Source organism: Oncorhynchus keta, chromosome 15, assembly GCF_023373465.1.
Source record: "Oncorhynchus keta strain PuntledgeMale-10-30-2019 chromosome 15, Oket_V2, whole genome shotgun sequence".
In the NCBI taxonomy this organism is placed as follows: Eukaryota; Metazoa; Chordata; class Actinopteri; order Salmoniformes; family Salmonidae; genus Oncorhynchus; species Oncorhynchus keta.
The window spans coordinates 32,935,963-32,961,342 of NC_068435.1; the positions used below are offsets into that span (position 1 = coordinate 32,935,963).

The 25,380-nt window shown below is 42.8% G+C and overlaps 1 protein-coding gene across 1 annotated transcript in view; it reads left to right on the plus strand.

Moving 5' to 3' along the window:
- The first annotated feature begins 841 nt into the window (after positions 1-841).
- LOC118394804 (arf-GAP with GTPase, ANK repeat and PH domain-containing protein 3-like) overlaps positions 842-25,380 on the plus strand; it is a 231,845-nt gene continuing 207,306 nt past the window's right edge. Inside the window, exon 1 of the mRNA XM_035788368.2 lies at positions 842-1,711. Coding sequence (XP_035644261.1) covers positions 1,342-1,711 — 370 coding nt within the window. The 5' untranslated portion in view covers positions 842-1,341. The remainder of the gene's footprint in view (positions 1,712-25,380) is intronic.

A 25,380-nucleotide genomic window follows, 5' to 3' on the forward strand; every position in this document is an offset into this window, starting at 1 on the left:
GTGATGTACTCCTCCAGTTGTTGTAGCCTGTACAGTAAGTGAAGCCAATGTGTTTTACATTTAAAAAAAACAACTTTTATTTAACCTTTATTTAGCCAATGTGGGTTGGGAGTATCCAATTGTGTGTTTTTTATTTATTGTAATGGAATATCTCTCTGTAAAGCTGGTTAGTGTGTCTTGCTAGTCATATTTATAAATATTCGGAGATCAGCCATGTTGCATTTCAGAAGGCTCATTTTCAACTTAATTTGCTGAAGAGTGTTCTGTATGTTTTTTAAACTTTAACACTGCTCACATAATTTCCTTAGAGAATCATGATTAGTTTTGTCCTTTCAGGGATAAGCATTAGAAGGGACCCTCCTCGGAGAATAGTCTGAACTCAATATATGAAAGCAGAAATCTAAATGTCACATTTGGTTGTATGTTATATAGGTCAAAATAGTGTTGATTGTTTGGTACGTCTGACAAGATTTCCCTTATGGTATTGTGTCAAATTAAAGGATGAAAAATGTGGAAGACACACGAAGATGATAACAACATTGTTTTTTTAGGTAAACTATAAGAGAGGAGACACCAGAACAACTGGCAGCCGAGTGCATAATGTGTGTGTGTGGCCTATTGCGGAGGTGGTGCAAGGGAATATAGAAATATAGTATCCTACATAAAATGTATTAGAGTCATTTTTCCCCCTTATCATCCCAATGATTTGGTTGCGTAACTGTCAGGTAGGCTAGGTTATAAAAAATTATGAGCACGTTGCTTTATTCTTCCTCCACATAAGCATCCAATCAAAGAACATCCTCCCCCATCTCAAGTAGACTACAATTACGTGATGGGTGACGTTACAAAATGCGGAGGAGGGCGCTGGGCAGGGACCACTTGGACCAAAGAGGACTCGACGTGATTTAATTTCAACGCAGAAACAACGGATTCAGTAGGCAGTGGACCCGGGCGTCTTGCCGAAGCCAAAGCCCATTGTCTGCTTTTGACAGAGCAGCCAAGGAAAACCGTTCGATTAAATCACTAAAAGGGAGCGGATAGCCATGAAAAGGAGTATCTAGTGGTAGGCAGGCATTGCGGTTTGTGTTTTACAGAAAAGGGCAGGACACGGCCAAAGCGCTTAGTACATAGCTTATAACGGAAAATGAACCACGTCAAGTTTTAATAATATGAGTAAGAACCGCGTTGTGTTGCAATTGGCGACCAATTGATGCGTCTGTGCCGTCTCGTTTTCAGACCACTAGTTCCCGCGGACTCCTTTTGATCACATCATTTTGAAATTGTTACGTCGGGTATATTAATTTATTTTCCTATTCTAAAGAGTTACTTGTTCAAACCAAGATGAATTTCCAATCGGGGTCGGTGTCCGGTATCTCGCAGCAGTCCCAACCGGCCATGTCCACCCCAGGCACGGTCCCAGCGCCCGTTCCGGTACCAGTACCCCAGTCCATCCCGTCCCAGTTCGGATCAGGATCATCCGGAGGCTCAGGGCAGGGTCAGTTCGGTTCGGGAACAGTATCGGGCCAGGCTTCCCAGGCCGGCCAACAAGGCAACCAGCAGTTTGTTTTGTCCAACTCGGCAGCCATCCGGGCTGAGATCCATCGGTTCGAATCGGTCCACCCGAACATTTACTCAATCTACGACCTGATCGAACGCATTGATGACCTGGCCCTCCAGAACCAGATCCGAGAACATGTGATCTCTATTGAAGGTGAGCAGCAGGGGAAGCATATATTGTCACAAGTACTCGCAGTCACCCCTACCTAGTATTGTCGGTCATCTCCATGATGGCCAATAGCAACATTGTCGCCATGGAGGTAGCCTACAACTCTTTGTTTGGTGACCACAGTCTCACGTTCTGATACAGGCAGATGCATTATTATATCTGGATTTGATATGCCTGATTGTTCTCTTGTCATTAGTGGTGAATATAAAAATGTTGCTCCTGAACCAGAACAGTGTTGAACCACCATTTCCTTTGCATTTATTTTGTATTGCTTCTCAGCACAACACAGAATATGCCTTAGTTGTGACATATAGTAGGCCGACACAGAGACATAGATGTCACAATTGACACAATAACAAGTCACCAAACAACACTTACAGAATGAGAATAACCGCAGAAAACATATATGCGTGGATACTTGCTGTACATTGAAATCTGAGTTCAATAGCCTACAGATATGCGTAATGACTCCTCACTGCCAGCAGCACACACTAATTCTCAAACACACAGTAAGGGCACCTATTTCTTAGCATGCCACTCAAACCATTATACTCCACATCCCCTGTGATATAGGGGTTTTGATTCAGCCCAACACTATAAACTGTGCTGAGACTTAAAGAGATATAGGGATTATGACAACTCGAAGATCTAATGCACGTTTCCACCGCCACCTCTATCCATTTTCTAAATGTTTGAATTAGTCTCAATTGGCTTAAATCTTCATTTGGATTTAGAAACTAATTTGCACACTCGTGTTTAAGGATTTAAGATAAAGAGCTGGTCTTAGTGGCGGCAAAGGCTTATGCTAACAACAAGTGTTTACCAACGCATTTTGTTTCTTGCATAGGAGACTGAAAAAGTAGCCACAGAGTTCAAATCAGAGGGACTGGTTGTGTGTGTGTGTGTGTGTGTGTGTGTGTGTGTGTGTGTGTGTGTGTGTGTGTGTGTGTGTGTGTGTGTGTGTGTGTGTGGTAATAGTACCTGTAACATGACATAGGTCAAGGGTCAAAGTCATTGAAAAAAAAAAAGAGGAACTGAACAAACCTATGATTCGGACCAGGCCCAAATCCCTGACACTCTGAGGATGAACAGGCGGCATTATAGAGGCTGGCATGCAGTATCAGTATCAGTCAACATTTTGGACACACCTACTTATTCCAGGGTTTGTTTTTCTTTATTTTTACTATTTTCTACATTGTATAATAGTAGTGAAGACATGAAATTAAATAAAACTATGAAATAACACGTATGGAATCATGTAGTATCCAGAAAAAGAAAAAAAATCTAAATATATTTTAAATTCTTCAAAGGAGCCACCCTTTGCCTTGATGACAGCTTTGCACACTCTTGGCATTCTCTCAACCAGCTTCACCTAGAATGCTTTTCCACATATGCTGAGCACTTGTTGGCTGATTTTCCTTCACTCTGCAGTCCAACTCATCCCAAACCATCTCAATTGGGTTGAGGTTGGGTGATTGTGGAAGCAAGGTCATCTGATGCAGTACTCAATCACTCTCCTTGGTGAAATAGCCCTTACACAGCCTGGAGGTGTGTTGGGTCATTGTCCTATTGAAAAACAAATGATAGTCCCACTAAGCGCAAACCAGATGGGATGGCATATTGCTGCAGAATGCTGTGGTAGCCATGCTGGTTAAGTGTACCTTGAATTCTTATAAAATCACTGACAGTGTCACCAGCAAATCAGCCCCACACCATCACACCTCCTCCATGCTTCACGGTGGGAACCACACATGCGGCGATCATCCGTTCACCTACTCTGTGTCTCATAGAGACACGGCGGTTGGAACCAAAAATCTCACATTTGGACACATCAGACCAAATGACAGATTTCCACCAGTCTAATGTCCATTGCCCATTTTTCTCTGCGCAAGCAAGTCTCTTCTTATTATTGGTGTCCTTTAGTAGTGGTTTCTTTGCAGAAATTCGACCATGAATGCCTGATTCACGCAGTCTCCTTTGAACAGTTGATGTGTCCGTTCATTGAATTTTGTGAAGCTCTAATGAACTTATTCTCTGCAGCAGAGGTAACTCTGGGTCTTCCTTTCCTGTGGCGGTCCTCATGAGAGCTAGTTTCACCATATTTCTTGATGGTTTTTGCGACTGCTCTTGAAGAGTCTTTGACCTTCATGTCTTAAAGTAATGATGCACTGTCGTTTCTCTTTTCTTATTTGAGCTGTTCTTTCCATAATATGGCACTTGGTATTTTATCAAATAGAGCTATCTTCTGTATGACACCCCTACCATGTCACAGCAGAACTGATTGGCTCAAACGCATTAAGAAAGAAAGAAATTCCACACATTAACTTTTAACAAGGCACACCTGTTAATTGAAATGCATTCCAGGTGACTGCCTCATGAAGCTGGCTGAGAGAATGTCAAGAGTGTGCAAAGCTGTCATCAAGGCAAAGGGTGGCTACTTTGATGAATCTCAAATATAAAATGTATTTTGATTTGTTTAACACCTTTTTGGTTACTACATGATTCCATATGTGTTATTTCATAGTTTTGAAGTCTTCACAATTATTCTGCAATGTAAAAAATTAAGAAAAACCCTTGAATGAGTAGTTGTGTCAACTTTTTACTGGTACTGTACATATCCCAACTAGAAGCCATGGATTACAGTCAACATGCTCACTGAGCTAAAGGCTCGAGCTGCCGCTTTCAAGGAGTGAGACACTAATCCGGACACTTATAAGAAATCCCGCTAAGCTCTCTGATTAACCATCAAATAGGCAAAGCGTCAATACAGGACCAAGATGAAATCCTACTGCACTGGCTCTGACGCTCGTCGGATGTTGCAGGGATTGCAAACTATCACAGATTACAAAGGGAAACCCAGCTGAGAGCCAACCAGATGAGCTAAATTACTTCTATGTTAAATTCAAGGCAAGCAACACTGAACCATGTATGAGAGCACCAGCTGTTCCGGATGACTGTGTCATCACACTTTCTATGTATGTAAGACCTATAAACAGGTTCACATTCACAAGGCCGCAGGGCCAGATGGATTACCATGACATGTACTCTGAGCATTTGCTGACAGCTGGCAAGTGTCTTCACTGACATTTTCAACCTCTCCCAGACCGCCTAAAATACCTACATGTTTCAAGCAGACAACCATAGTCCCTGTGCCCAAGAATGCCAAGGTAACCTGTTAAATGACTATTGCCCTGTAGCACTCACATTTGTAGCCATGAAATCTTTTGAAAGACTGGTCATTGCTCACCTCAACACAGTCATCCTAGACATCCTGGACCCACTCAAATTCACATACCGCACCAACAGATCCACAGATGATGCAATCTCTATTGCCCTTTACCACCATTGCCCTTTACCACCTGGATAAAATGAACACCTACGTGAGAATGCTGTTCATTGACTGCAGCTCAGAGTTCAACACCAGTGCCCTCCAATATATTCACTAAATTAACGACCCTGGGATTAAACAACCACCTCTGTAACCGGATTCTGGACTTCCTGACAGGCCGCCCTCAGGTGGTGAGGGTAGGCAACAACACATTCGCCATGCTGACCTTCAACACGAGGGCCTCTCAGGGGTGTGTGCTTAGTCCCCTCCTGTACTCTTTGTTCATCACGACTGCGTGACTGCAGACGACTCCAACACCATCATTTAAGTTTGCTGACGACACAATGTTGGTAGGCCTGATCACCGATGACGATGAGACGCCCTACAGGGAGGAGGTCAGAGACCTGGCAGTGTGGTGCCAGTACAACAACCTCTGCCTCAACGTCAGCAAGACAAAGGAGCTAATCATGGACTACAGGAAACTGACTGCCGAGCACGCCCCCATTCACGTCGACGGGGCTGTAGTGGAGTGGGCCGAGAGCTTCATGTTCCTCGCTAAGGACCTCTCATGGTCCAAATACCCCAACATAGTCGTGAAGAGGGCACAACAACCCCTCTGTCCCCTCAGGAGGCTGAAAAGATTTGGCATGGGCCCTCAGATCCTCAAGTTCTACAGCTGCAGCATCTTGACTGGCTGCATCACCCCTTGGTATGGCAACAGCTTGGCATCCGACCGCAATACGCTATAGAGAGTAGTGTGTACATCACTGGGGCAAAGCTCCCTGCCATCCAGGACCTCTATACCAGGCAGTGTCAGAAGGCCCTAAAAATTGTCAGACTCCACACGCCCAAGTCATAGACTGTTCTATCGTACGGCAAGCGCTAAGGCTCCTGAACAGCTTCTACCATCAAGCCATAAGACTGCTGAACAGTAAATCAAATGGCTATCCAAACTATTTGCACTGACTCCCTTTTTTTGCACTTACTCTCTTGCACTGGCTCTATGCACACTCAGTAGTCTCTACTGACACATACTACACTGACACTTCAACTCGCACACACACACACACACACACACTACAAACGCTCACACATGCATATTGACACCACACACACAGACACTCTTTCACACACGCTGCTGCTACTATTTTTATCTATCCTGATTGGCTAGTCACTTTCACCCCAAACTACATCAAATCAATTTTATTCGTCACATGCGCCAAATACAACAGATAAAATCAAAGTTTATTTGTCACGTGTGCCAACTACAACAGGTGTAGTATACCTTACAGTGAAATGCTTACTTACAGGCTCTAACCAATAGTGCAAAAAAGGTATTAGGTGAACAATAGGTAGGTAAAGAAATAAAACAACAGTAAAAAGACAGGCTACAAAAGTAGCGAGGCTATAAAAGTAGCGAGGATACATACAGACACCGGTTAGTCAGGCTGATTGAGGTAGTTTGTAGATATGGTTAAAGTGACTATGCATATATGATGAACAGAGAGTAGCAGCAGCGTAAAAAGAGGGGTTGTTGGGGGGGCACACAATGCAAATAGTCCAGGTTGCCATTTGATTACCTGTTCAGGAGTCTTATGGCCTGGGGATAAAAACTGTTGAGAAGCCTTTTTGTCCTAAACTTGGCACTCCAGAACCGCTTGCCATGCGGTAGTAGAGAGAACAGTCTATGACTGGGGTGGCAGGGGTCTTTGACACTTTTTAGGGCCTTCCTCTGTCACCACCTGGTGTAGAGGTCCTGGATGGCAGGCAGCTTAGCCCCAGTGATGTACTGGGCCATATGTACTACTCTCTGTAGTGCCTTGCAGTCAGAGGCCGAGCAATTGCCGTACCAGGCAGTTATGCAACTAGTCAGGATGCTCTCGACGTTGCAGCTGTAGAACCAAATCTTTTTAGTTTTTCTGAGGGGGAATAGGCTTTGTTCTGCTCTCTTCACGACTGTCTTGGTGTGTTTGGACCATTCTAGTTTGTTGTTGATGTGGACCCCAAGGAACTTGAAGCTCTCAACCTGCTCCACTATAGCCCCGTCGATGAGAATGGGCGTGTGCTCGGTCCTCCTTTTCCTGTAGTCCACAATCATCTCCTTAGTCTTGGTTACATTGAGGGATAGGTTGTTATTCTGGCACCACCCGGTCAGGTCTTTGACCTCCACCGACAACGACGAGACAGCCTATAGGGAGATCAGGCCTACCACTGTCGTCTGCAAACTTCATGATGGTGTTGGAGTCGTGCCTGGCCGTGCAGTCGTAGGTGAACAGCGAGTACAGGAGAGGACTGAGCACGCACCCATGTGGAGCTCCAGTGTTGAGGATCAGCGTGGCAGATGTGTTGCTACCTACCCTCACCACGGCCCGTCAGGAAGTCCAGGGTCCAGTTGCAGAGGGAGGTGTTTAGTCCCAGGATCCTTAGCTTACCATGAGAAAGCCACAGGTTCAATATCACAGAGGAAGAATTTTCCCACGTCTCAGACCGTGCAGCATATCAATACATTGGAGCAATGCTATTATTCACAGGTATAAAACTTAGCAACAAAGCAGTAAGAGAACAGGTAGAATCAATTGGGTTGTTTGACAGAAATCAATATCTGTGCTAGACTTGCTAGAGTGACACTCACTGTTGTATGGTTTTGATTACTATTGAGTAGAGCTGCAGTTATATTAGATTTGATCTTTGGATTAGACTGGGTACGCTGTGTATTGTCACTAACCTTAACCTTGTTTCCATCGGCTTCAACCTCCAAGTTACATGGACAAACACTTCTTTATTCCCTATTTAAATGTCAATTACCTCATTTTTCTTGAGAAACTGAGAAACTGCTTCACAGTGTCGGTTCAGTAGCAACTGTACTCAGGCGTGAACCACTAGTGTATGAGACGTGTTCCCTTGGCATGGGTGTAACCGGTGTGAAATGGCAAGCTAGTTAGCAGTGGATGCTAGTAGCATTTCAATCGGTGACGTCACTCGCTCAGACCTGGAAGTAGTTGTTTCCCTTGCTCTGCAAGGGCCGCGGCTTTTGTGGAGCGATGGGTAACGATGCTTCATGACTGACTGACTTATCGACGTGTTCAGAAGGCCCCTAGTTCGAGGGCCAAGGAGAAGGATGGAAATAACACTCTTACATTGATGCTGTTGACCCAGATTGCTAAAATTTTGCCTGCCCAGCTGCTGGGGTTGCTGTGGAGAAGGTCAAAAGGGGGGTGAGTGTAACCAATGTGAAATGGCTAGCTAGTTAGCGGTGCACGCTAGTAGCGTTTCAATAGGTGATGTCACTCGCTCTTAGACTTTGAAGTAGTTGTTTCCCTTACTTTGTGGGAGGCAGTTGTTGATGTTTTTAGAGGGTCCCTGGTTCGAGCCCAGGTTGGGGCAAGGAGAGGGACCGACACAACACTGTTACATTGGTATATGATGAGATATTTTTATTTTTTATTTTACCTTTATTTAACTAGGCAAGTCAGTTAAGAACAAATTCTTATTTTCAATGACGGCCTAGGAACAGTGGGTTAACTGCCTGTTCAGGGGCAGAACAACAGATTTGTACCTTGTCAGCTCGGGGGTTTGAACTTGCAACCTTCCGGCTACAAGTCCAATGCTCTAACCACTAGGCTACCCTAACAACCGGTGCCACATACCATCATAACATTCACCTTGGTTGACACAGCAGTGTTGTTTCAGTGAATGGGGTTGGTCCTCTAGTACTTGTCATGGATGTGGCAAGATAAAACCTGTGACTTGTGAAGTCACAGCTTGGGTAGTGCCTCCTTTTAGGCTTTGAGGAATAGCACTGACTTGGTTTGATACAAATGGTGACATAATTTTCTCCATGAAGGCAAGGCTTTATGCAATGGGTTGATAGGGTAACACTAGATCCTTTTATGTCGCCCTCTTACAAAATGCAGCGCATTTGCTTTAATGAGATTTGAGCCGTTTTCTGGTTCACTGCCTAGTCGTAGTGTGTGACACGAATTAGTATCTATAATTTCCTTTCTAAAACCGGATAGTTTTGAGCATCTTCAAATTATACAAAAAAAGTGATTTGTTTTGAGCTGAGAGCCAGTTAATAGTGTGGTTTTGTACCTTTATGACAACGTTGAGTGCCCCAAGAACAATGCGCGTCTATGACTACTTTTTGTCAGCAAGCTCGCCATATTAAGATGCATTCGTCTTGGACATACCATGTGTTTTAGCATTCTAATGTATCCTGCAGTGCTGTAATGTCCCCGTTTGCAGAAAGCTTTAACAGGAGAAATTAGTGTAGTTGACAGAATTCACCTGTATGGTAGAACTGCACATTCCCCTTCAATCTTGCATCATTGCTGAGTCTCTGTTGCTAAGAAACCGCTGGCTCTCATGCCTTCATTTGAAAGTGCTAGAGAGAATAAAAATTCTACCACCCTCAGAAAAAAGGCAGCGTCCTTTTTATCATATCTTCTTAGTGAATTGAGGTTTTCACCTAGTGGAAAACACCTTTTTTAAAAATAATTATTGGAGACCGATCGTACTCAGTAGTAAAAGTACTAGGTGATGTTTCTCTTGTCACCACTCCCTTTGCAGTAGTGGTTGATATTCCATGCACTAGTTGGTCTCAGTGAGCAAATTTACTGCAATCACAAGAACCGAGACAAAGGTGCAGCAGGAGATCGCGTTGGCTTTTTTTTGCAATCAAAGTTTCATTGGTTTAGCAAATACAGCACAACCAAGGCTTTTCACCATCATACAAACAATGTAGTGCACAAAACAACAATGACCCTTAGCTAATATGAACGTTTAATCTGGTTTGTTTGCAGATCAGTCCGATGTAACAGACCAGCCATTAGTGCAACATTTTCTGTTACCGAGGAAGATGGTAAGCTATGAATGTGCATTTTTTTGGAGAAGCGCGTAATGCATGTATAGAAAGAAGCGTGTTAAGGGGAAGAACACAATGTGCGTTCTACTAGAAGCCTCTGTCAAAGATTCCATAGATTTTTAGGTGGAACACTTAACATTACCCTCCAACCTGCTCCAACCTCCAACCTGTGTGTGTGTTTGTCTGTTCAGAGGGGTTAGGATCAAAGCAGGAGATGAATTTGGGTCCGTTTGTGATTGTCATGCACAATGACCGCTATGACCAATGGCTCATTGTCCCTGGCAGTAATACAGAAGGACCAGAGCGATAATCATGTGCAGTCGACTGTTACCCAAATCTAAAAAGAAGCTGAATCTGATCAGTCGGTCATTAAAATATCCTCTGTTTGACTTCTGGGCCTTGTTTCTAATCCAATTAGAAGAAGAGATGACTTATTCATTGTTTTAATGTATCTTTAATGAACTGATTGTTATGCGTACTATGCTAATATACAGCTGATAATCATCAGGCAAGAGATGATATTACATCCCCTCTGTATAATTGATTTGTTTTAAAAGAGAGGGGGACGCCGACCGGAGTTAAGACTTTCACCTCAGGTGTGAATGAGATTTTTCTAGGTCAAAGGCTGGGAAGAGAGGCTTGTTATTTTTGAAACTGTAGTATCGTTCACACCTCGTAACCCCAATGGAATTACCGATAGTCAGGATTCTAATCAGGGTATGCTTGCTTTAGAAAGGAAAAAGCACTTTTGTGTTAGCTGTGAAAAGTGTGAAACTAACATCCAGATTGTTGAGATACAGAAGCAGCTCCTCACAGATTGTTATCTCTAATGTGATTTCAGTGTTTATTTTTAGACAGTCATTCCAACGAGGGCCGGGGTAGTGTTCCATTAATAAGACTGCTTGCCTTGGGAATATTGCTAGTTTCTTTTGTTTCCCCGGTTTCATTTGGCGACGGCTGTTCTAATTGCAACCCTCATTTGTGTTTCATCTTACCTTCTACATTCATACTAAACTGGAAAGTTCTCTTGAGGTTGCCCTGCTTTCTTATAGTAAAGAATCTCAGGTTTTCAATTGTCTTGTATTTGAGGTATGTCCAACGATGATGTTGTAGTCGACGGTTGTAGAGTAAAAACCAAACAACCATGAAACAGCAGTTTTTTACAATAGCATATAGTGCATTCGTGAAAGTATTCAGACCCCTTGACTTTTCCCTCATTTTGTTAGGTTACAGCGTTGTTCTAAAATATTCTACATACAATACCCCATAATGACAAAGCGAAAACAAGTTTAGACATTTTAGACATTCAGACCCTTCTATATGAGACTCGAAGTTGAGCTCAGGTGCATCGTTTCCATTGATCATCCTTGAGATGTTTCTACAACTTAATTGGTGTCCACCTGTGGCAAATTCAATTGATGGACATGATTTGGAAAGCCACACACCGCTCTATATAAGGACCCACAGTTGACCGTTCATGTCAGAGAAAAAAATCAAGCCATGAGGTCAAAGGAAATGTCCATAGAGCTTTGAGACAGGATTGTGTTGATGCACAGATCTGGGGAAGGGTACAAAAACATTTCTGTAGCATTGAAGGTCCCCAAGAACATAGTAGCCTCCATCATTCTTAAATAGAAGAAGTTTGGAACCACCAAGACTCCTCCTAGAGCTGGCCGTCTGGCCAAACTGAGCAGTCGGGGGAGAAGGGCCTTGGTCAGGGAGGTGACCAAGAACCTGATGGTCACTCTGACAGAGCTCCAGAGTTCGTCTGTGGAGATGGGAGAAACTTTCAGAAGAACAATTACCTCTGCAGCACTTCACCAATCAGGACTTTATGGTAGAGTGGCCATAAAGTCCTCAGTAAAAGACACATGACCGCCCACTTGAAGTTTGCCAAAAGACACCTAAAGACTCTCCGACCATGAGAAACAAGATTCTCTGCTCTGATGAAACTAAGAGTGAACTCTTTGGCCTGAGTGCCAAGCGTCACATCTGGAGGAAACCTGGCACCATCCCTACAGTGAAGCATGGTGTTGGGAACATCATGCTGTGGGGATGTTTTTCAGGTGCAGGGACTGGGAGACTAGTCAGGATGGAGGGAAAGAAGAATGGAACAAAGTAGAGAGAACCTTGATGAAAACCTGCTCCAGAGCACTCAGTACTTCCGACTGGGGCGAAGGTTCACCTTCCAACAGGACAACAACCCTAAGCACACAACCAAGACAACACAGGAGTGGCTTCGGGACTAGTCTCTGAATGTCCTTGAGTTGCCCAGTCAGAGCCCAGACACAAACCCGATTGAACATCTCTGGAGAGACCTGAAAATAGCTGCGCAGCGACTCTCCCCATCCAACCTGGCAGAGTTTGAGAGGATCTGCAGAGAAGAATGGGAGAAACTCCCCAAATACAAGTCATTATGTGGTATTGTGTGTAGATTGATGGATCCTCAATATACACAATCCATTTTAGAATAAGGCTGTAATATAAATAAAATGTGGGAAAAGTGAAGGGGCCTGAATACTTTCCGAATGCACTGTATGTTCATTGTTCTTTTACTATTCATGAACCTTAATTTGTGTTTGTAACTGGCATTGGCTCTAAGAGAATCATCCACACACTAACCCTGGCATCCAATGTTAAAGAAAGGGCAAGTGGCCTTACCTCCTGAACCCACAACGGCGCAAGTAGGGATGCAGAATGGGGATCTCAAGCATGGGCTAACAAGCCTGCACTCACTTCAATTTTGAGTCGAGCACAATGGTACATTGTGCACAGAAATGCCAGTAGAGAGGACACCGAGAGATGCAGAGGAGACACACATAGAGCGGGAGAGGGAGCGATAGGGAGAAGACACAGGGGAGCCCAGCCTGCTGCCAGAGTGTGGCACATGACATAAGTTGTCCTCTGGCACAAGCAGCCTGCCCATACACTATGCATCTCTCCAAGTCAATTACCAGACTGAACGTAGCGCCTCTACAGGCCTGCAAGAACCTAGTGACAACATTGCGTCTCTCCCTCTTTTTGCAATGGAAAAAAAGTCATTGATTTCTCCTCATAGCCATTATGTTGAAATGAGACTGAAATGACTGTAATTGCAGTCTTGCTCAGTGATGTCGATCATTTTAAGTGGCGTTATGGCAATTACTGTTTGCATTGTCAATGCTCTCAGGGTGATGCTGACACCGCCTATCAGGCTGATAGTTAAAACGAACATTAAAGGCGGTAAGGCCTACTCCTCTAGATTTCTTTTCTCCTGGAGTAGTATGGACAAAGTGGTTTGTGTATGCCAACCAAGGCACCTGTTTCTCTTCTTTAACTTATTTTGTACATGCAGTTAACCTTCAGTCACCCCCCCCCACACACACACTGATGAGCGGAGATTGAAGTTACCGAGTGTTTGGTGCACAGAAGCTCAGCTAGGCGGTGGGTCGATTTATTGTGGAGGCTAGTATAAGTTGTGGTGGTAGTGAACTGGTTTGCCTTGAAACTGGTGGGATATAACCAGTTATCAAATCCACAGGTATCGATCACCCTAGAGCATCCTTGTCAAAGACAAGCCACTGCTGCTACTATAGTTTATAAAGCCCAATATATTTCAGTTTTTCATCACAGAACCAGTCATTTACGAGAGAGCAGAGTGAAAGTCAGTCAACCCCACCACCTGCAACTCTTATGAAGTGTTTTAATGTGGAATGTTGTGTTTATGGGGAAGCTGGGAGACTGTTTACTGGCTGTAGATCTGTACCTAAGTAAAGCCGGGTGTATAAACACACGTGCCTGAGACGCTAGTACGCCCTGGAATGAACCCGCAGCTTGTTGGATTTCTAACCCTAACGGCCACTTTTTTTAGATTGTACTTCAAGCAATGTGTCTGACTGACAATCGTCACTTTTGTTTCTCTGACAGTTTCAACGATTTATCTTGACACCTACGGTTTTGAATTTCAAATGTGTTGTCATTGGGCAAATTGTGTCTCATTTTAAGGAAGAAAGGAATAAAATGCACATTGCACCTCAGCTGTTACTATAGCAGGGTTTCCCAAAATCATCGTGAACGCAGGGTTGCAGGTTTAGATTTTTGCCCTAGCACTACACAGCTGATTTCAAATAATCAACTCATCATCAAGCGTTCATAGTCCGAATCAGCTGTGTAGTGTTGGGACTTGGTATCCTGAGGACTGAGTTTGGGAAACGCTGTAAGCTGATAGGTTTATGCTCTATATCAGGGGTATTCAACTCTTACCTTACGAGGTCTGGAGCCTACTGTTTTTCTGTTCTACCTGATAATTAATTGTACCCACCTGCTGTCCCAGGTCTAAATCAGTCCCTGGTAATAGGGGAACAATGGGGGGGTGCAGTGGAACTGGCGTCGAGGTCCAGAGTTGAGTTTGAGGGCTCTAAAGTCTGGCTGCAAAGCTTCCTTTTTCATCAAAGCGATGTGCTGTAGGACACGATATGCAATTGCAATTTTTCTTCACGAAATATTGAGATTTGACTTGCGATATACAGTAGATCAAAACACTTGGGTGAACTATTGGCGTCATTAACATAGAATGATTTACATGAACCCTTTGCACTTGTGTGAGTTGGCCTATATGAATAGGGATACATTGAAATGTTTCTTACAGATAAAATAGGAAAGGCATGGTAGCAATTGAAAGGAACAGTTAGGAGATTATGGGAAACCATTTTTGACAAGTTGAGGGCACATCAGTTCACCCGACACAAGACTGAATCCCAACATGACATTGTTGGTGTTATGTGCATGTTTGACATTTTCTGTACTTTTCGCTGCATTTGTTGATCGCGAAATCTGAAAATACTATTTTATACAGTCAGTAATATGATAAGAATATTCCTGGAAGATGTGGGGTAGGTGCAACATAAGACCAGGTTTGACTGAGATGACTAACTGGTGTCTCCAAGTGGCCACACACTTCTCTCTAAAGTAAAGTATGCATAGTTCCTAAGTCATTTAAAATTCAAATCACTTTTCTAACTAAAAAGAGTCTTCAAATATAAGGTGCTCTTTTTGAGCTCTCTCAGCTGTGCCGTTGGGGAACTAGAACAAGCACACTTGTCGTTGTTTTATTTGGAACACGACCCTGCATCCCCGCCTTCACACAATTACTGTTGTTGTTTACACAATCCAAAAACGATCCATTTTATAAATTGCAATCTGGGTCAGGTGGGCATCGTTTGAAAGCCTGTTCTACTGCCAACATAGCTAAGTTATAAAATACGATATTACAGTGTTTGGCTTTCACAATGAAATTCAGGGAAACGGATTATAATTTTGGTGCGTATAGAAAGGAGTGATGAGTGCATAGAGGTGTGTGTGTGTGTGTGTGTGCAGGAGAATTTTCTTCACAATAGACAAACAGGCTCATTCTGTTCAGAACAACCCCGGGTATGACGCCATGTCATCTTGTAACTGTACATCAAACGGAGATCATAAACGTTGACAATGTCCACGACATGAGTTTTTGATATGGAAATACCAAGTGCACATTTGGACTCTGTGTTTGGCTTGCTTGTATGACATCAAAGCAGTATTTACTATAATTCTCAATGTCTCATCTTTCAAAATACACAGTCCTCTTCATTTACAGCATTTCCAAACTCAAGACAACAAAACATTTGTTTGCCCAATTAGCGGGAGGGATGGAGGCAACTTCTTGTCTCGCGAGGTGCTCAAGTTCAGGACGGCTGTCAGTCAATGTCCATACAGCGCTGTGAAGTGCAGAACCAGACAAACAGCCTCATTCTGTTCAGAACAACCCAGGGAACGACGCCATGTCATCTTGTAACTGTACATCAAACATATTCAAGGTGTCTGATTACAACATATCTGATTACAAAATGTTTTAACTAATCAGTTACGTTACCAGCTAAGATATTGTAATCAGGTTACAGATATTTTTTTTAAACTACATTACTTCTTGGACTACTTTAAAATACAGAAGTGATGTTTGCAAAAAAAAAAGAAGACATTATGACACCTTTCTGGTTTCTCAATGACATTCAATTCAGCACTGAAAAAAGGCGCAAGTTTGCTCCACCTGAGCGAGCCTGACCACAAGTAAGATACCACTATTATGACGCATCAAGTGTTTGATGGATCCTTTTTGTCTTGTAATGCCTCTTAAGGTAAAGAATAATCCAAAAGTAATTGAAAGTATTCAGATTGAGTTTGGGTAATCCAAAAGTTATTAGTAACCTGTCCAAAATTGTAATCAGTAACTGTAAAGGATTACATTTAGAAAGCAACCTACCTACAATTTTGGACAGGTAACTAGTAACTTTGAGTTTTATCATATGGAAATGTGAAGTGCACATTTGGACTTGCTTGTATGATGCCAAAGCAGTAGTTATTATAATCCTCAACGTCTTATCCTTCAAAACACATAGAGAATTTACAGCATTTCCCTCAATCAGACAACCAAAAATGTGAAAAAGTTGACCAATTAGTGGGAGGGATAGGAGCAACTTCAGTTCAGAATGGCTGTCAGTCAAAACCCATACAACGCTGTGAAGTGCACATGCATCCTGTTTGTAATACTGCAAAAAAGTTGTCAAAGCAATTCACTTTTTGTCCTGAATACAAAGTGCTATGTTTTGGGGCAAATCCAACACATCACATTACTGAGTACCGCTCTCCATATTTTCAAGCATAGTGGTGGCTGCGTCTTGTTGTGGGTATGCTTGTAATCGTTAATAAGGACTGGGGAGTTTTTCTGGATAAAAAAACTAAATGTGCGGCCTCCCGGGTGGGGCAGTGGTTAAGGGCGCTGTACTGCAGCGCCAGCTGTGCCATCAGAGTCCCTGGGTTCGCGCCCAGGCTCTGTCGTAACCGGCCACGACCGGGAGGTCCGTGGGGCGACGCACAATTGGCCTAGCGTTGTCCGGGTTAGGGAGGGCTTGGTCGGTAGGTATGTCCTTGTCTCATCGCGCACCAGCGACTCCTGTGGCGGGCCGGGCGCAGTGAGCGCTAGCCAAGGTTGCCAGGTGCACGGTGTACCCTCCGACACATTTGTGCGGCTGGCTTCCGGGTTGGATGCACGCTGTGTTAAGAAGCAGTACGGCTGGTTGGGTTGTGTATCGGAGGACGCATGACTTTCAACCTTCGTCTCTCCCGAGCCCATACGGGAGTTGTAGCGATGAGACAAGATAGTAGCTACTACAACAATTGGATACCACGAAATTGGGGAGAAAAAAGGGGTAAAAAAAAAAAGAAAAAAAAGAAATAAAAACCTAAACGTAATGGAGATAAGCACAGGCAAAATCCTAGAGGAAAACCTGGTTCAGCCTGCTTTCCACCAGACACTGGGAGATCAGTTCAGCAGGACAATAGCCTAAAACACAAGGCCAAATCTACACTGGAGTTGCTTACCAAGAAGACAGTGAATGTTCCTGAGTGGCCTAGTTACATTTTTTACTTAAATCTGCTTGAAAATCTATGGCAAGACATGGAAATGGTTGTCTAGCAATGATCACCAACCAATCTGACAGAGTTTGAAGAATTTTGAAAATATTAATGGGCAAACATTGTACAGACCCGGTGTGCAAAGTTCTTAGACTTATGAAGGCTCCGTGCAGTATTTCGCCACAGACTTAACCAGAAAGACTCACATCTGTAATCGCTGTCAAAGGTGACTAACGTATCGACTCAAGGGTGTAAATGAGATATTTCTGTATTTCATTTTCAATAAATGTTCTAAAAACATTGTTTTTAGGGGGTATTGTGTGTAGATGGGTGAGGGGGAAAAAAATATAAATTTCATCCATTTTGAATTTGGGCTGTAAGAGCAAAATGTGGGAAAAGTCAAGGGTTACGATTACTTTCTGAAGGTACTGTAGATCTTATGATATAGATATCGCACATGTCAATATTGCAATTTAAATGTGAATTTGATTAATTGTGCAGCCTTAATGCACAGTGTCAAACGTCCCCTTGCGTTCATTGATGTGACGTCAAAAAACGTTGGATTGAACTCCTGCAAGGTCCACGAAACCATCATGTCAGTCACCCTGGTGGAGACTCATTGTACGGTGTTCTCTACAGTTACTTTTTACCTTCACTTTAGATAAGAAAGACTGTCAGATCTATACCTGCAACAGAATATCGAGCAACCCTGCGGCTCGGTGTTGATTTTCTGGAGGGAAAAAGAAGAAAATTAAAGTTTCCTTATTCCATGTTGAATCTTGAAGAGAAGTGTCAAAGATCCTCTTAATGTGTTTTTACAGTCAGCCTCCTGTAACATTTAATGATTTTAATCTAGGAGTAGAGAAAGAGACTTTCCCCTAAGCATTGACAGATGCATGGGTGTCAGTTGACATGGCGCTTGGACACGCCTCGCCCTCAGCCTCAAAAGCCCCTTTGTCCCGTTGTTACTCCATACGATTCCACTCATTCACGGCGTCAAAACGCTCATTACATCCATCCTCATTCAGATGAGTTCCAACATCTGACCTCTGACCTCGACACTCATCAGCGACGTGCCCAACGACAGGCCAATCACGGGGTATGAATGCGTCTGAGGTTGTGGTAGGTCTGCCTGTGTGCAGTATGCAGTGTCTCTATGACGCTATGCCTCCTCCGCAGCAGAATGTTCTCCATTGTTCTGTTGAACAAAGGTTCTCTCTCCCATTGATGGACAGTTTATGTTTTTTTTTCTTTGGTTTCGACTGTGGAGAGTTGGGGTGGGGGGGCGAGGATTTATTTTTATTTTTTTTAAGGGAAATTGTAATATGATCTACTCTGTCTTTGCCTAATCTCCAGGAAAACTTGAAAATCCTTTCGGAGTCTGTTTCCGTATACTCAATTTCTTTGGGAATGTATGACCACACCAGGAATAGAAGCTGAATGAGTGTGGAGAGGAGCTCAGATGTGGTATTACATTTAAAAGCTAGTTAGATATTTACAATTACTGCTAGTTAGGCATTATGATTAGAAATTTATTTCTGAAATTTTTGTAGAAGTCTTGTCTTTTCGGCACTATCTGTGTGCACCGCATGAACAAATGAGTGTATCGTCACTTGATACCTGTAATTACCTTGTCGCCAATGCTACCTTTTTTTTCTCGAGAGGATGAGGCGGTAGTCATATGAATTTGTCCTGGTTTCTCAATCTGGCTGTGTTCTATCCATCCAGATCACATCATGGAAGTTCTCTGTCTCTCCTGCCAGAGATCGGGGCTGGACCTGCAAGCAGATGGCCACTGACAGGAAGGGAAGGGAAGAGAAGGGAAGGGGCTTTGGAAAACATTGACACACACACACACACACACACACACACACACACACACACACACACACACACACACACACACACACACACACACACACACACACACACACACACACACACACACACACACACACACACACACACGGGTCTCTGGAAGAGAAAGGGTTTTGATTTGGAAGGCAGTGACTGAGGGGGGAGGGAGCAACAGATGGAAAGGCGCATATGCCTCCAATTCCCCCAGAGTGCCAGCAGTCCCGTGGTTCACTGTGGGGAGATCCAGGCAGGCTCCGGGCCTGCAGGTTGGGGACGGACGTGTAGCGGAGAGCTGTGATAGGCTGAACCACAGGCACAGGGCTTTACTTTACTCAGCCTCTGAAGAGGGAGGACCTTCACACCGTAACATTTTTTCTCTTTCCCTCAAGGTCCACCATGTTTTCCTCCTTGATTAGAAAATGCTGGATAAGGAAAGCCAAGACGGAAGCAGCATATGCAGGGCCATAATGTAGAGTAGTATCATGACAGCATGGGCTAACCTGGTGCTGGTTATTGAATTGGAGTCAGGAGTCTGTAACTCCCCCTACTTGAAAGCTAATTGGGAATGGGCAGCCTATTTAAGGGTTTCATGCTGTGGAACTTGAAATTAAATCAAATTTCTTAAATAGCAATTATAGCACTAGGTCATGTCACAGTTCTTATGCATCAATCACCTCTCAAGGACATTTGTCGGATCGTTTTGAGTGTTGCCATGCTACCAAAAAGGGCGACGAATAGCTAGCTGGTGGAGTTGTTTTGATGAGTTGATGTTGAAGGATGGGAATGGATTTCGTTGAAGGGTAATGTTCTTGGAGTGTCTTATTGCTCCCTTCACTGCCAGCATTACTAACACCTCAGTGCAGTTGAGTGTGCCGCACGGATTTCCTGTAAAGGTCTGCTCTCATTTTAAAGTCCCAGTGGAAATTTCAGAGGTCACATTGCCATGAAATGATGAATCTGTTTTCCACCAGAAAGTACAGAGACAAGAAGACGCTCACTTTCCCTAACACTATACGGGCAAAATCACTTGGGATATTTGGTCTTTGGGTATAGTTTCTAGGTAAGGTACAGTCCAATATTTGAAATAGAATTAGATAATAATATATTACACAACACAAGGACACTTATTCGTCTGATGGAATTAAATATAAGTGTAGGTTGTGGTTTTTCTGAGGCGAGGACTTTAATGATATAAGACAACACAACAAGCATATCCGTTTTCTTGTCAGTTTCAATGTATTGCATAACAGAAAACACAAGTGTAGGTGTTTGGGGTTGTTTTATTGAGGCAAGTCAGTTGTCAGTAGAGCTTGTTTAACATTTGTCAGAGCTGTATTATCGCCTCAGTCCTACATTCCTGGTGTAGATGTCATCATGTTAAAGGCCTAGCAGCCAGCCCCGTGGCCTTGTGCGCACTGCCTTCAAAGGACTCCCGCTGGAAATGTGCCAAATAGAGCAACTAACGACAAACACAAACTGTTTCTTTTCAAGTTTCCTTTTTAGAGCTATCTTGACCAACTTTAGGTACATTTCAGTGGCTGTAGTAACATTGCAGGCCGAAACATAAAAGGTGTGGCTTCTGTAAACATAGCGTATTAACTGGTCATTTTCATAGATATTTAGATTAGAAAATGTAAACAGTTTAAAACAAAAATGCTGTATTGAGTCTTGAACCAAACATGCTTTTCACACGGTCCTTCTCTCCAACATGTATATTTTTGGATTCCGTCCATGGATTGTTTATCACTACTGTAATCTCGCTTAACCCAGAACTATAGTCTTGCGTAATTGGTCAGCTGCTTGATTAAGTTCTGGGTCTATACGTGTTAAGAGAAGACATGAAGAGATGCTAGAACAAGGAGCGGAACTGGAACTAAGACCTCCATCCTATTCCTTTGCAAGTTACGGGCCAAATGCCCCATCCCCTTCCGAAATGCAAAATCGTGATTTGTCCAAATAACAAGTGTCGAAAAACCCAAACACTGGAACTCCGCTGCTAGTTATCCCATGCATGCCATTCTTCACCGACAGTTTCTACAGTACCTGTTATGTTTACGTAGATCTGTCCATGAGATTATCACTACTGTAGAGGCTAGGCCTTTGTAATGCAGATACCAGTCTAAAGGAGCAAAGAGAATCACACCAGAGAGGAAGTGTAATGGGACCCCATTACTGTTTATTCCCCCATTTCCTGCATTCCCTGACAGGAATAACCCAAAGCCGTTCCACTGCACTCCCTTTGGCCCTGACCCGGGACCCGTGTCATGTGGTGTAGAATGTGAACGTTGTTTGTAACTATGACCTAGGAAGGAACACGTACACGGTTGGCAGCCATTTTGGACCCCACCTCTGAGGTAGTTTCCAGGATGGTCATTCATCCGTTAGCACTGGTTGGGTAACTGGTAGGGGCCAGGGCACTGACAAGCTCCAAGCTGTGAGGAGGTTTTTGTTTGTTTCCTGTCTCTGTCAGTCTTGGCTGGATGTGGTTCATGCTATACAATATTTTCACAGAGGTATAGAACATCATAAGAATGCTTTAAGAATGAATTACTGCTCATACCCCTTTAGAATATCCCATTGTATGCCTTAATGCACCCACAATGCATTACACACAGGTGATTTTGTATTCTAAGCCATTATATTCTAACAGTTCTAAAGATCCATTAGTTAAGGTGGGAAAGGCATAGTAATGAATGCAACACCACAGCTTTGCAGACATATATACACTACCGGTCAAAAGTTTTAGAACACCTACTCATTCAAGGGTTTTTCTTTATTTTACTATTTTCTACATTGTAGAATAACAGTGAAGACATCAACACAATGAAATAACACACATGGAATCATGTAGTAATCAAGTGTTAAACCAATCAAAATATATTTGATTCTTCAAATAACCACCCTTTGCCTTGATGACCGCTTTGCCTACTCTTGGCATTCTCTCAACCAGCTTCACCTGGAATGCTTTTCCAACCGTCTTGAAGGAGTTCCCACATATGCTGAACACTTGTTGGCTGCTTTTCCTTCACTCTGCGGTCCAACTCATCCCAAACCATCTCAACTGGGTTGAGGTCAGGTGAGTGTGGAGGCCAGGTCATCTGATGCAGCACTCCATCACTCCATCATGGTAAAATAGCCCTTACACAGCCCGGATGTGTGTTGGGTCATTGTCCTGTTGAAAAACAAATGATAGTCCCACTAAGCGCAAACCAGATGGGATGGTGTATCGCTGCAGAATGCTGTGGTAGCCATGCTGGTTAAGTGTGCCTTGAATTCTAAATAAATCACAGACAGTGTCACCAGCAAATCACCCCCACACCATAACACCACCTCATCCATGCTTTACAGTGGGAAAAACACATGCAGAGATAATCTGTTCACCCACACCGTGTCTCACAAAGACACTGCGGGGAACCAAAAATCTCCAATTTGGACTCCAGACCAAATGACAGATTTCCACCGGTCTAATGTCCATTGCTCATTTTTAAGTCTCTTCTTATTGGTGTCCTTAAGTAGTGGTTTCTTTGTAGCAATTTGACAATGGAGGACTGATTCATACACTCATCTGAACAGTTGATGTTGAGATGTCTGTTACTTGTGAACTGAACTCTGTGAAGCCTATATTTGGGCTGCAATTTCTGAGGCTGGTAACTCTAATGAACTTATCCTCTGCAGTCTTCCATTCCTGTGGCGGTCCTCATGAGAGCCAGTTTCATCAAAGAGCTTAATGGTTTTTGTGACTGCACTTGAAGAAACATTCAAAGTTCTTGAAATTTTCCATATTGACTGACCTTCATGTCTTAAAGTAAGGATGGACTGTCATTTCTCTTTACTTATTTGAGCTGTTCTTGCCATAATATGGACTTTGCATTTTACCAAATAGGGCTATCTTCTGTATACCCCCCTACCTTGTCACAACACAACTGATTGGCTCAAACGCATGAAGAAGGAAAGAAATTCCACAAAGTAACTTTTAAGAAGGCACACCTGTTAATTGAAATGCATTCCAGGTGACTGCCTCGTGAAGCTGGTTGAGAGAATGCCAAGAGTATGCAAAGCTGTTTTCAAGGCAAAGGGTGGCTATTTGAAGAATCTCAAATATATTTGGATTTGTTTAACACTTTTTTGGTTACTACATGATTCCATATGTGTTTATTCATAGCTTTGATCTCTTCGCTATTATTCTTCAATGTAGAACATTGTAAAAATAAATAAAACCCTTGAATGAGTAGGTGTTCTAAAACGTTTGACCGGTAGTGTGTGTGTATACAGCAAACAGAGCACTAAGAGACCCTGTGCTGTGTTAAATAAGTAGACCCTACTGGCAAAACAACAATCCATTATTCAAGGGGATCAACCACATGTACTCGGTATATAAAAATAAAAAGCACCGACAAGAAACAAAAAGTGAGGCTATAAGAAGGACCAGAAGGCAAATGTGATTAAAGATTGGAGCCAAAGCTTGGGTTGCATCCTAAGGTATTAATATCAATGACCTGCTCCTCAATAGCTTTGCGGGGCGATTAGGAAAGCTGTTACTATGGAGATTTGGGCACAACAAGGTCCTCTGAACTCTGCATTGAACGAGCAGCCATGTCACACAGACAGACTCTTTTCTGATCACACTTTCTCTAAACACTGTGATTTTGCCTTCCTTTCGTCTCCGTGGGATACTATGCTCCGAGGCGGAACTTTCAATGCAAAAATGCACATGCCAAAACTTGAGATTAAATGTAGGCCTATTGTCTCTGTGCAAATGGATCTTCTACACTGCATATTCCGCAAAATAATATGCCAACCCTTCTCTCCATTTGAAAAAAAAGGCTTAGCGACTATAGCTCAAATGCTCAACTTGTTTTATTTATGCAAGAGGACAAGTTTGGATGATGAGGTGCTCCTCAGTGGCTGGTATAAGAGAGGGAGAGAGCTGGCAGAAAAAGTGCAGTGTTCAGCAGGTTTTGCAGAAAACAGGTCTCAGAAGATGAGCTCTCCTCTATTTTCTGCAATCTCTCTCACACCAAGGCCAAACTGCAGGTCTCACAGAAAATACTGTAAGGTTAAATGAAAGAGATAATTATGATTATTGCATTAACACACAGTACAGATCAGTCTGCTCTGGTACAGCTCAGGAACAAGTGGTGCCATAACCCTTGGACTGAGTATAGTCAAAATATTTTTTTTGTTTTTCTTTCTGCATGAGGACATTGATCTTTTTCATCTCAAGCCACCACTGTTTTATCATTCCATATCACGGTATTTTTCTAATTGATGACGGTATTTTATGTTCTGAATAATAAAAATTATAAATTTGAGTAGTGTGACTACGATGGCAACATGTGATTTTAATGGGTCTTTCGCCATTCCAATTGTTTTATACTGTTTAATTCAACTTCAAAGAATATCCTTCATTTCCATACATTTCTGCATTTCCTGCACTAATTGAGATGATTTCCACACTGCCATGTAGGGCTGCACGATATGGGCCAAAAAAACTAGGCCTTATTTTTAACCAAATGTTGCAATTTGACTTGCGATGAAGATGAAAAACACTTGGGTGAATGAACTGTTGGAATCATGGAAATAGAATGTTTATTCTGATTCTATAGTTAGAATATACTCTAAATAATAGTGGGCACTTTGAATGCAGTGTTGTTTGACATGACAAGGGATGAAAATGCCAGGGAGGAGTTGTTGTGATAGGGTAGGAACAAAGTGATGGTCAGTGTTTCCTAGGGGACCCTATAATCTTTGGCTCCATTAAATGTTTATTCATGTGGCCAACATATTCATGCTTCACCTATTTTTCTTTGAATTCGAAGATAGTATTGTACAAGCAACATGCTGACGTAGGCCTACACCAGCACTGGTATCAGGCTGTATTAGCTAGCTACGTTTGTTTTGATTCAGTACTGTACATTTATTAGCTAGCGATTAGCGGCTAACTCTATTTAGCTAATACTTGCTAAGAAAAGACAAACTAGCTATTTGTAGATGTAAGAAACAAACGAATAGGGTAATTATATAACGCTTGTGGATTTAAATTAAGAAGCAAAGTGAAAATAACATCATTGTCATCAACATTGTTGCATTTGCTGCATAGAGTACCACAGTATGAGTCATAATAACCATAAAACCTAGTGGTCAAAAAGGGGAATGGTTCTAATGGTTCCAATCGTTTTC